At 42.6% G+C, this 13,126-nt stretch overlaps 1 protein-coding gene across 1 annotated transcript in view; it reads right to left on the bottom strand.

Annotated features, from left to right (window-relative positions):
- Nucleotides 1–3,232: 3,232 nt before the first annotated feature.
- The window catches only part of LOC118805159, a 1,027,118-nt gene continuing 1,017,224 nt past the window's right edge, over nt 3,233–13,126 (bottom strand). The window contains exon 2 of the mRNA XM_036565774.1: nt 3,233–4,591. Coding sequence (XP_036421667.1) covers nt 3,643–4,569 — 927 coding nt within the window. The 5' untranslated portion in view covers nt 4,570–4,591 and the 3' untranslated portion in view covers nt 3,233–3,642. The remainder of the gene's footprint in view (nt 4,592–13,126) is intronic.

The raw sequence follows: 13,126 nt of genomic DNA, 5'->3' as shown, positions 1-13,126 counted from the left end.
CTCCTCTGGTCAAACTACGTACAAAATTATTATTCTACTAATTTTAATAGTAATAGTAGTAATAGTTAGGAGACTTCAGTGTAGAGTGGGCAGCCAGTCCAAGGCAGGTGGCGGTGACTGGGTTGTGGGTAACTGGTCTGAAGCGGGTAGCCGGAGAGCTCTACAAACAATCATCCAGTAGTGTCTGGCCGGACAGGTGAGCAGTCGTTTTCTCGGAAGAAAGGTAGGGAAATGGAGTTAGTTTATTTCTGTATGGGTGTATGTATAGTAGTATGTAAAACATTTCCAGAGTGTGGCTAACGACTCCGGCAGATCTGACTATAACAGCTTAACTAAAAGGAGAGAACCAAAAGGGCACACAGACACGGGAGCACCCTGAAACAATCTGGCATTCCTCCGCTCCACCGTCCACAAACCTGAGTGATCGCGTGTGAGCGGCGGGACGACAGCACCAGCGTCTCAGTTTACTATAATTCCCTGCGTCCATGGACCCCTGGACCTGCTGCCTTTATCCAAGGGGAAACATTAGCTACCAAAAGCTAAACTAAACAAATGAGTTTTCAGCCTAGATTTGAATATTGCGACTGAGTCTGAGTCCCGAACATTTTCTGGAAGATCATTCCAGAGTTTGGGGGCTTTATAAGAAAAGGCTCTTCCCCCAGATGAAACCTTCTGAATTCTGGGAACTATTAAAAAGCCAGCACTCTGTGATCTGAGTAATCGTGGTGGCTCGTAAAGGGAAATAAGGTCTTGCAGGTACTCAGGAGCCCATGTAGGGCTTTATACGTCAATAAAAGAATTTTGTAATCTATACGGAATTTAACAGGCAGCCAATGAAGTGATGATAGAACTGGACTGATATGATCAAATTTTCTAGTTTTAGTGAGAACCCTGGCTGCAGCATTTTGAACTAGTTGAAGTTTACTTAAATTCCTGCTGGTGCATCCTGACAGTAATGCGTTACAGTAATCTAGCCTTGAGGTAATAAAGGCATGTACTAATGTTTCTGCATCGTGCAGCGATAAGGCATTTCTTATTCTGGCGATATTGCGAAGATGTAAAAAAGCTGTCCTGGTGATGCTGCCTATGTGTTGATCAAATGATAAATCTGGATCGAGTATTACACCAAGATTTTTTGCTGCTGAACCTGGTATAACTGGAAAGTCAGCGAGATTTAAAGTTAAATCTGATAATTTATTTCTTGCCACTTTTGGACCCAGAAGGAGAACCTCTGTTTTGTTACTGTTTAGGAGGAGGAAGTTACGCGACATCCAACCCTTCACATCTTTTACACAGTCCTCTATTTTCTTTAACCTGTATTTGTCATCAGGCTTGGCTGATATGTACAGTTGCGTATCGTCTGCGTAACAGTGAAAGTTAATGCCATGGCTACTTATAACTGTGCCTAACGGTAACATGTATAATGTAAATAATAATGGTCCTAAAATAGAGCCTTGCGGAATTCCAGATCTTACTTGTGAATAATTGGAAGATAAGTCATTTACCTTTACGAACTGATAACGTTCTGTTAAGTAAGAGTTGAACCACGATAGGGCGGTCCCTGTGATTCCAACCATGTTTTCTAACCTTTCAAGGAGAATATTGTGGTCTATCGTATCGAAAGCTGCGCTGAGGTCAAGTAGCACTAACAGGGATATGTAGCCTTGATCAGAGGCAAGAAGAAGATCATTTGTTATCTTAACTAGAGCTGTCTCAGTGCTGTGATGAGGCCTGAATCCAGATTGGAATTTCTCAAATATGTGTTTCTTATGTAGATATGAACTAAGTTGCTGGGCTACAGCTTTTTCTAAAATCTTAGATATAAATGGCAGGTTAGATATAGGCCTGTAATTAGACAATATGCTAGCATCAAGGTTTGGTTTCTTGATCAGAGGCTTAATAACTGCTAGTTTAAAAGCTCTGGGTACATGGCCCAGGCTAAGGGACGAGTTTACTATAGTTAAAAGAGGATTAATGATAACTGGTAGTACTTCTTTGAGTAATTTTGAGGGGATTGCATCAAGTGTGCAGGTTGTACAATTTGCAGAGGAGATAATCTTCTCTAGTTCTAGCTGTGGGAGTGGGTAGAAATTTTCAAGCCTTTCTTCTGCAGCTATGTTATGTTTTATATCAGCCATGTCAGATGACAGCCAAGTTGGATTTAATACTGTGGGTTGAATTTGTTGTCTAATATTTTCGATTTTATTATTAAAAAAGTCCATAAAAACTTCACTGGTGAGGGTCGCCGGAATTTGTGGTTCAGTACCTGCCTGATTTTTTGTAATTCTAGAGATCACACTAAACAGTACTCTAGGATTATTTTTATTGTTCTCGATCAGCGAGGCCAGATATGCTGAGCGAGCTTTAGTGAGAGCATTTCTATACTCTATAAGGCTGTCCTTCCAGGCCAAGTGGAACACTTCCAGCTTGGTTGATCGCCATTTCCGCTCTAGTTTCCGTACTGTTTGTTTTAAGGTACGGGTTTTATCATCGTACCACGGGGCGAGCTTTTTCTGTCTTATCCTTTTGATTTTTAGTGGCGCCACATTTTCTAAAGTAGATCGGAAGGTATTTTCTAAATAGTCGGTTAATACATCTAGCTCCATTGGGTCTGATGGAGTGGAGACTAGGGTTGTTAGTACTGGGAGGTTTTCTATGAATTTTAGGGCGGTAAATGGTTTTATTGCGCGCTTTGCAGAATAGCGAGGGGACGTACATGTATTATGGCTAAGACGTAGCTCATAAGAGATTAGGTCATGGTCGGAGATTACTGAGGTTTGGGGTAGGATATTAAGCCTGTCTATGTTAAGTCCGAGTGTCAGAACTAGATCTAAAGTGTGACTACAGTAGTGTGTAGGCCCTGTTACATTTTGGGTGATACCAACAGAGTCTAGGATTGAAGTAAACGCCTTTTTTTAGTGGGTCATCTGCCTTCTCAAAATGGACATTAAAATCTCCTACAATCATTACTTTATCATTGCACACAGCTAGGTTTGCAGCGAAATCACTAAATTCTTTTAGAAATTCTGAGTAGGGTCCTGGTGGTCTGTAAATGTTAAATAATGAAAATGCCTTCTTTTTTGTGTCCGGATTAGTAACGTTGATGGAGAGAACCTTAAAAGAAGTGAAGATGTCACATTGTTTCTGACTGATATCTGGGGTATTCTGGTAGATTACACATAATCCACCTCCTTTGCCTGATAATTGTGGGCTGTGTACATAATTATAGCCCATGGGGGTGGCTTCATTTAGTGCTGAATAATCATCCTGTCTAACCCATGTTTCAGTAAGACAAAAAACGTCAAATTTATGATCACTTATAAATTCATTTATGATTACTGCTTTTGAGTTTAGTGATCTTATATTGAGTAACCCAAATTTTAGAGTTGAGGTGTTGCTGCTATCATCTGAATATGATTTAATATTGATCAGGTTGTCGAAACGGGCTGATTGAGTTATTCTACATTTAGATTTAGATTTAATTCGGGGCAGAGACACAGTCTCAATACAGTGGAACCTAGGTGACGCAACTGGTCTGACGCAACTGGTGCTAATAATCGTCTTATTCTCAGTGCTAACACTAGCATTATGAGCTGTAGCGTTTCTATCTTTGCCGCTACTTACGTGGCCTTCGCTGTGTAGTCAGCGGATGGCCCTCTCGATGTTCCGTGAGAGAACAACAGATCCTACCTGACTAGGGTGGAGGCCGTCCCTCCGGAAGAGCGCCGGCTGTTCCCAAAACGAGGCCCAGTTGTCCACGTAGGTCAAGCCATTGAGGGCGCACCATCCGCGGAGCCAGGACTGCAGCGCGAAGAGCCTGCTGAACCGCTCGGATCCCCTCCTGTAGGTGGGTAGCGGTCCGGAGATGACGATCCTGGCGTCCGTCTTCTTCCTGGCGGTGTCCAGCAGCGTCTGGTAGTGCTCCTTCAGGACCTCGCTACGACGGTCGAGGATGTCGTTGGTCCCGACATGGATCACCACGGTCCCGAAGACGTTTCGTCTGAGAGCCGAGGGGAGGCGCTTGGCTATATCTAAGACACGAGCACCTGGAAAACAGGAGACAGTGGCATGGGTGTTTCTAACCTTTACTTGAACGTGGCAGACAATAGAACTACCAATAACATAAACGGAGTCCTGTGAAGAGCGCCGGGGCGCTGGGGCGGGCGGCGAGGCCCGGGGCGCTGGGGCGGGTGACGAGGTCCGGGGCGCTGGGGCGGGCGGCGGCGAGGAGGCCCGGGACGTAGGTGAGGGCGTATGCGGTGTACTGAGGGCGGCGAAACGGTTTCCGGAGGCGAAGATCGGCTGGGGCGGCGGTGTGGGTCTGCAGGGCCCTCTGCGGCGCTGGCGTTCCCAGGGACCATGCGGGGCTGGCGTGAGAACGGCGTCTCCCGGCGCGCGGAAAGACGACGCTGGCGCCACCACCGAGGGGGAAACTTCCCGGGCGGCTTCGAGCTTCGACTTCTGCCGAAGGAGCTCGTCCTGCTTCTTCAGTAGGGCGGTGATCTGCCGATCCAGCCGGGCCAACTCTGCGCTCAGGGTCTGGAGGGCGCGTTCCTGGGAGGACGCCATGGTGGATGGGCTGAGGGAATAACTGTGAGAGAGATAGAAAGAAAAAAGAGAGGGAGGAGACAAAAATAAGAAGGAGAGACGTGAGGGGGTTTGCGACCTGCTAACTGCAGAATTTTCAACTAATTTTCAAGTAAGGTTTGGACGCTGCTTGGTCTGAAGTTCTAAGGTGTGCTGCTCTCTGTCGCTCGCAGTGACGTGCTCTCTGTCGCTCGCAGTGACGTGCTCTCTGTCGCTCGCAGTCATTGGACTTCTTTGACCAATCACAAACCACCCAGCAGATCACACCAAAATTCACCAAAAATCACCACCACCTGTTGAACTCTGTACATATACTAGTCTGTTTGTTTCATGTCTTTGCGAAGTACTGCCATTGTTCGTCAGTGAATGCCAGGCTTTTTATTTTCTTGACTGCTGTTCCGTGTTTGACCTTGCTTTGTTTTCTCCCATTACCGATTCTCGCTCCTGTTTTGACTTTGTTGTTTCGTGTATATGTTTGCCTTCTCCTATGTATTGTGTTTGTCTATTCTGGTTATTAACCTGGTCTGGCGTTAACCCTACTCATCTCCATTTGTATAAATCCCCAATTTTTATCCGTGTGTGTCTGATTCACAAACCCAGCAATACAGGTCCACATATGCCAAAAAAAAAAACATTTCTTGTGTTTACCAATAAATATATTATACCAATAAATTTAAAGATTTGTCTCACACAGGCCCAGCGCTACTTTTAAGCTTTTAATTCAAGTCCTGAATTTAGAATTTATGTTTTAACATTGTGATGTTGGTCATCTGATGTTTTCATGTAGTTTTTCTAAAGGCCTTGTTTGTTTGCTAGTTGTAGTTCTGGTTACAGTCAGTTTGACTGACACTTGTCGTGGGGCAGGGCTGGTGGTTAATGCCAAGAAGTGTCACTTGGGAAGAACTGAATTATCCTTCCTGAGGTACATCCTAGGAGAAGGGTCTATCAGGCCACAAGTGGACAAAGTGAATGGATTGCCCCTGCCCATGACTAAATGGAGGGTATGACCTTTCTTAGGCTTAGTCAGCTGATATAGGAGATTCATCCCTAACTTCTCCAGCCAAGCCACAGCCCTGACTGACCTCACACAGAAGGATCAACCTCAAAAAGTGAAGTGCCAGGTCACTTTCGAGGACCTGAAGGATTGTCTATGCCAGGAACCAGTGCTCCTGAGCCTAAACTTTGATTTACCTTTCACAGTTCAGAGGGGTGATTCAGGAATTGGGCTTGGTGCAGTACTGTTACAAGGCACAGGAGAGGACAGATGACCTGTACAGTACATTAGCTGCAAATTGTTCCCAAGGGAACTTAAATATTTAACTGTGGAGAAAGAAGCATTAGCCATCAAATGGGGTCTGGACACACATTCTTCCATCTGCTCTGGGTCCGCCTGTAAAGGGAACGAAAGAGAGAGGAAATAAGTGATTAAGACACTGTATAGACAAATCGAATACAGTTGAGGCTACAGCATGTTACTGACGTGTAAAGAAAGTATGCAGTGGGGAAATAACTGCTTCATTGTAGTAGTATATTCCATTTATATTTTGCAGGACTGTAAGCTTGAAAAGGGCTGAGTTATCCAAGGGTAAGTCTTTTCTCCTGTTCTTGCTGTTGTACAAGTTCAGACCCTGATGTATGTGATCAGTGAGATCTGCCGATACATCTAACTTTAGTTTGTTTTTAAAAAATCCTTTTCTGTGTAAACAAGGGTTTAGCCCTTATACCCTATTGTTTGTTTGGACTAGTTGAAGTAAGAGATTTAACTAGTTAGAGGCTGACAAAATACCACATTTACTTTTTGTTTCTTAACGATGTGTTTGTTTGTATATCTGTTTTTCTTCTTGTTTTTAGGAGTAAAAAATAACCCTATTGCTTTTGCTAGGATTTTTCTTCTTCTTCTTCTTCTGCCCTAAAATGGACTGTGGAGAAGACACCGTAAGCAATCCAAAGACCAAACTTGTAGGTGTAGAACAACTACTCAGGCAACTGAAATGACCCCAGTTGGCCTGATGGTGGCACTATACAGAAACATTTTATGTTTTGGCTCATATCTCCTGAACCGTAGGGCATTCAGTCAAAAATCTTGCTTCTACATAATCCTTGCTTTATTCTACATAAATGCACCACTGCATGTATTTAGCTCCACCCCCATTTTTTCCATCATAATTAGCAAAACATGTGACATCTGCATTTTTCTAATAGTCTGAGGTTTTTCAAGATAACGCAATATTGGTCTCAAAATGGTCAGGGGAGTCTGGAGTTTAAGAATTACCATAATAAACAGTATGGCTGTCACGTGCCAATTAAGCCTCTCTGGGTTTGGCTTAATTCACATAAATGGCTATAGATCAAGATTACTTTGGCCAATTCTCATCAAACGTATCAGTCCTGTGCCCCACATGGCCAATAAGCTTTCAACAGGCATTTGGAGGGCTTAGCATTGGCCAATCATCACAAAAATTATATAATGTGTCCACATAGGCAATCTCTAATAGTCTATAAAGTTTGACCTCAATTGGCCATGCGGTGGCGCTATAGAGCATAAACAATAATAAGTCCTTTAAATTTTATCATAGATCAAACTAAATCAATTCATATCATTGCTTACACTGAGAATGACATTTTATCAGATAGAAGTCTTGTAAAATTCTGTAAAATTTTTCTTTGATTAATCAATGTTTGAAAATTGAGCTTTTTGAACTAGTCTGTGGATTTTAAGACAATTGTTTCAATGTTGGTCTTAAAACAATCTGTGGAGTCTGTAGGTAAATAATTATCAAAAAAACCTTGACTTTATTGCAAAGAATAGCCATGAGACACCAATGAATCTGTCTGGCCTGGCCTTTTCTGACTTAGGGGGCTATAGATTCTTTAGTTTTTAAGTGACTGTGATAAATCTTGGTAAACATGTGCAATACTATTATTTGAGGAAACATGGAAAGTTTCATTTAAATTGATTGTCATTAAATTGACTGCCCAACGAGCGCTACCCCAGCGCTCATTGGGCAGAAGGCAGAAAACACCCTGGACAGGTTGCCAGTCTATCACAGGGCAGACACACATGCTCACACCAAGGGTGGATTTTTTATATCTCCAATTGAAAACCCATACAGACATGGGGATAACATGCAAACCCAGGACCCTTGTCACCAAGAAGGTCATACTAGAGGACAGAGCAAAGAGAGAGTATAACACACATAATACGTTTGGGCTATGAATAAGAACTCAAACTCCCAGATCTCCTCAGATCACACAACACAAACAAAGCTAAACTTAGTGGACAAATTAACCAAAGGCTCAACTAAACAGGTAAGTTTTTAGCCTAGACTTAAAGATGGAGGCTGTGTCTGAGTCCCGAACACAGACTGGTAGGCTATTCCAAAGCTGGGGGGCTTTGTATGAAAAGGCTCCTCCCCCTGACGTAACTTTATTTATTCTGGGTACTAATAATGAGCAGCACCTTGTGATTTAGTGGGCGTGTCGGTTGATAATAGGAAATAAGGTCACTGAGGTACTGAGGATCAAGGCCATTCAAAGCTTTATATGTCAGTAGAAGAATTTTGTACTCAATGCGGAATTTAACTGGCAACCAATGTAAGGTACACAAAATTAAAAGCTAATGTGGTCAAATTTCCTGGTTTTGCTGAGAACTCTGGCTGCAGCATTCTGGACTAACTGAAGCTTGTTAAGGTTTTGGCTGGAACAACCAGAAAGCAGAGCATTACAGTAATCTAACCTGGACGTGATGAAGGCGTGAACTAACATTTCTGCATCCTGTGGCGACAGTGCATTTCTTAATTTAGCGATGTTACGCAGGTGGAGGAAAGCTATTCTGGTAATATTGGTAATATGCTCATCGAAGGCCAGACTGGGATCAATCGTGACACCAAGGCTTTTTACAGTTGTGTCTGGTGCAATTGAGAAACTATCAAGATTAAGAGTAAACGTAGGCAGATTATCCCTAGCAGGTTTGGAACAAGAAGAAGAACTTCTGTTTTGTCCGAATTTAGTAAGAGGAAGTTACTTGACATCCAGTCTTTAATATCCTATTAAGTTCAATTTTGTCCTCTGGTTTAGCTGAAATATATACAATTGTTTATCATCGGCATAGCAGTGGAAACTGATACCATGTTTTCTAATGATGGTACCTAGTGGTAGCATATATAAGGTAAATAACATGGGTCCTAAGACAGAGCCCTGTGGAACACCATACTTTACTCTTGTGAGAGCTGATGGTTCACCATTTACATTAACAAACTCAAAGCGATCACTAAGGTAAGATTTGAACCACGGAAGAGCTTTACCTGTCACTCCTACTAGTTTCTCAAGCCTGTCTAATAGAATGGAATGGTCTATTGTGTCAAAAGCTGCACTAAGATCGAGTAAAACCTGTAAGGATATGTTTCCTTTGTCAGCGGATAATAATAGATCATTTATAATTTTCACTAATGCTGTTTCGGTACTATGGTGAGGCCTAAAGCCAGACTGAAATTTTTCATGTGTGTTACTCCTATGCAGATGGAAACATAATTGTTTTGCCACGGCTTTCTCTAAAATTTAAAATTTACAGATACAGTAACTTCACCATACTTAGTATCTTCACTCTTATGAATGGAGGTAATGATGCCTGATGAAAAACATAACACTGGTGTGAGTAGAACCAGATTACAGTGATTTACCTGTTTTAGATATTTTTGGGCCACTTCAAGGAAATTTATGGATTATTCTACTAATGTTACATATTTATCTTTGGAAGGGCATGTGGAGTTGGAGAAATATAGATACATTTACTTTGTAATTACTCTCACAGTTTACATACTGATCATTTGTTGTAATGTTGTTGTCATTTCTGTTATTTACACAAACAAACGTCTTTTCATTGCTGCTTTACTTTGCTGTCTTTGGAATGACTGGCCTTTACCCAACAGTACTGAGTGATTTTTTGTCTGAAAGACAAGTTATCTCTCATGAAGCCTGACTGTTTCAGGCCTTTTGCCTCTACACATACACTGCATCAGAGTTTGCACTCTTATCAGCTATGGCCTATGACAGATATGTATCTATATGTAAACCATTACAATATGCAACACTTATAAAAATGTCCACCGCTAAAAAGCTCTTATATTTATGTTGGTTTTTGCCTTCCTGTCAAAACCTTATAGCAGTAATATTAACATACCGACTTGAACTGTGTAAATGTAATTTAAACAGAATATATTGTAATTTTTACTCAATTGTTAAATTAAGTTGCGGAGACATAACTGCTAACAATTCATATGGACTGGTTAGTTTAAGTGTTACTTTGTTTCCACCAGTGATCTTCATAATCTACTCATATATTAGAATACTTGATGTCTGTTTAAAGAACTCCAAAGTTTTCAGAAGAAAAGCTCTACAGACCTGCTTCCCACACATTTTGATTTTCATCAGTTTCACTGTTACCTCCTGTTTTGAAGTGATTAACAGCAGATTAGAAGGAAATGTGCCGCATATTTTCGCCATGATAATGTCAGTTGAAATTGTTGTCATCCCTCCTTTAATCAATCCTATTATATATGGACTGAAACTACAAGAGATTTTTAAAATAGTAAAGAAAATAATTTGGCAAGAGGAGACTTAAAACTTAGTTAAAAACCTAAACGTTTTGACTGTTTATATATACGAGAGCTTTCCTGTTTTTTCAAAAAGAAAATTGTTCTTTTATTTCTTACTTAATGTATTTTTTTCATGCCAGTGTACATGTTTGATTGTACATTCTATGTAAGTTTAGATTACTTTTTAAATAATATATCAGATGCAAAATATTCTACTGAAACTGTAAACACAGATTATCCTGAAAGGGCCTCATTTGCCAATGTCTTCCTAAGTTTATTCTTTAATTTGCTCTTGAGTGTGTGTAGATTCTGTTCTTCCCAAATAGTAAAACAATGCTGAAAACCAGTGGGTTTAAAGAAATTTCTTCTTAAGATTGGGTTGGTGAATGAGGCTCATTGTTTTTCAAACTTCATGTCATAACTTCATTTTGTGAATGCAGACCACGCCTTGGTAAATGAGATAATGAGAGGAGGTGAAGGAATGAGCAGAAAATCGCTCTGGAGGGTAAGCAGATAATGAGAGAACTAGGCATAAGAATTTGGGGGTTTTGAGAGAGCATGAGTTGGAGTAGCTGTGCCAGATGTTCATATGGGCTGAGATAAGAGTTAATTTTAAACAAGTACAGAGGAATGCTTTTACCAAATTGGTTTGTTTTGCTGTGTTGGATAATACAGATCATAGTAAGCAGGGATGTAGAGCAGGGTTGAAAGTTTGAGCTGTATATTCTGAACATCTCAGGAATCCAAAAAAAGCGAGGAGAAAAAGGGCTTCTAATGTAGTGGATCGATCTTTGGGGAAGAGACTGGAGAGCATGGAGTGTCTGAACGCAGTGGTGGAGGATGTCAGAGGTTAAGGGCAGCTGACGTGGTGGAAGGCAAGGTTCGTTTCTTTCGTAAAAGAATGATCTGAGGGTTGTTAGCCGTGGTGTGTTGGGTTCCGTTAAGAAGTTTTGTAAAGAAATTGATTCCCGCTAAATAGACTCTTAAGTTGGAAGAGCGAATGGATAGGTACAAACTGGCGAATGCGAGGAAAACAGCTGTCAATGAAAGATTGTCTGAAGGGAACGGGATGCTGTGGAGTATTTGAAAGCGAGTGGCAGCCACGCTTAAGATTGTTTCTTGTGCTGGTCAGTTGGAGGATGGAGTCCAAATATGGAGGAGTCGGCATAGGATGAGGCTCTGCTTGAGGTGCCAAGGCTTTGAATTTCTGAAATTCAAAATGAGAGAGTCAGCAATAGCATTCGAATGGCCTAGGATGTGAATGACTCGAAGAATAAATTGATGTTGGATTGAGTACCAAGTAAGGTGACGTAGGAATGGTATGAGGATTAGGGATTTAGAACACCCTTTGTTGATTATATGAACAACTGCAGAGTTGTCAGAGTGGAAGAGAATCACTCGTCTTGTTCATTCATGTCCCCAAAGGAGTGCTGCAATGATAACCGGGTAGAGTTCCTACAAGGCAGAGGAATCACCTGATTTGAGGAAAAGCAAAGCAAACTCCGAAGGCCAGGGAGAAGCGAACCAGCAGCCACCATAGAAGCTGATGGAGCTGCATCAGTGAATAGTTGCAGATCTTCAGGGACTAGGATAGCGTCTTCATAGAAAAAAAACATGCCGTTCCAGTGCTGGAAGAGCCAGAAGCAGAGTTCTAAGATACATGCATCATCCAAGGAGAGGCAGTGTTGGAGTGAGGGAACCGGGGAGGCAGTGCTGAAGAGTATCCTTGAAGTATTATTTGAATTGCATAATTGAGATGCCCAAGAAGAGAGAGGAGCTGGAGCTTTGAGCAATGAGGCTGCAGCACAAATTCTGACAGGGTGGTAGTAATGCGTTCCAGCTTATCGGGTGGAAGGGAAGCCTGGAACAAGACTGAGTCTAGCCTAATGCCACGGAACTTGAGAGACGTAGATGGACCCACTGTCTTTTCGGGAGAGAGGGGGACACTGAGATGCTGAAATGCAGAGGAGAGGTTACAAAGGCCATATATCCGGGTGGAAGGAAAGGGAGACCACCACAAGGAAGTCATCAGGGGGTGGAGCACATAGAGTAGTCTGTAAACATTCAGCAGAGTCCAACAAAAAGCTTCAGCCAGGGTGTCGAAAATCTTGGGGCTGCCGAAGGAGAGACGGACTACTAAATAAAATCTGCCTTGCCTGCAAACTTCAAAGACAGATGATGGTAATCATAGAGATCGAACGGTGAGGTCCACGATGATGGAAAGATAGTCATCTAGCTCCTGCCGCCTGGAAAGGAAGGCCAAACAGATGACATCATGGTAGATGAAAAAGGTGAGGTGCGGGGAGCACCTGAGGCAGCTGAGGGGTGAAGTAATGAGGGGAGACTGACGTCCGCACCTTGGAGGATCCACGTACACAGGGCAGAAGAGATGAGAGGCAGATTGAAGAGGCAGGCATCACTGGGCGGGAAGAGGAACGGTGTAGAGGGAAAATGAGGAGTCAGCGAGGAGGGGCCGTGGCTGAGCCGGCAGTGACTGCAACTGGAGACCTGGAACAGGATGAAAAAATGAGGCAGAAAGACAAGCAGGGAATGCCAGGAAAGACTGAGGAAACAAGTATGAAGAAAAAGAGAGAGGGGCTGGGATGATGAGGGAATGGGGAGGGATGATGAAGGAATGGGGAGGGATGATGAGGGAATGGGAAGGGATGATAAAGGGAGGGATTGGGATGGTAAAGGGAGGGGTTGGAATGATAAAAGAGGAAGCTGGGAAGAAGAAGGAAGAGGCATAGCCAAAGGTGGGGCAAAAAAAGTCTGGGAAAAATTAGGAAGAGAGAGTCAAGAAAAAGCAGAAGAAGCAAGGCATGCAATGGGGGCGACCACAGTGTTGGCTGGGCCAACAGCAGAGGCAGTCTGCCTGGGAGCGTGACCAGGACATCCAGCAGAGAGCGGCACTTCTCCCGAGGAGGCGTCCGGAGAGCAGTTGC

The sequence above is a fragment of the Colossoma macropomum genome, unplaced genomic scaffold (assembly GCF_904425465.1).
Source record: "Colossoma macropomum unplaced genomic scaffold, Colossoma_macropomum, whole genome shotgun sequence".
Classification (NCBI taxonomy): domain Eukaryota; kingdom Metazoa; phylum Chordata; class Actinopteri; order Characiformes; family Serrasalmidae; genus Colossoma; species Colossoma macropomum.
Note: the sequence above shows the minus strand (reverse complement) of the source record. Positions and strands in the feature narration are given on the sequence as shown.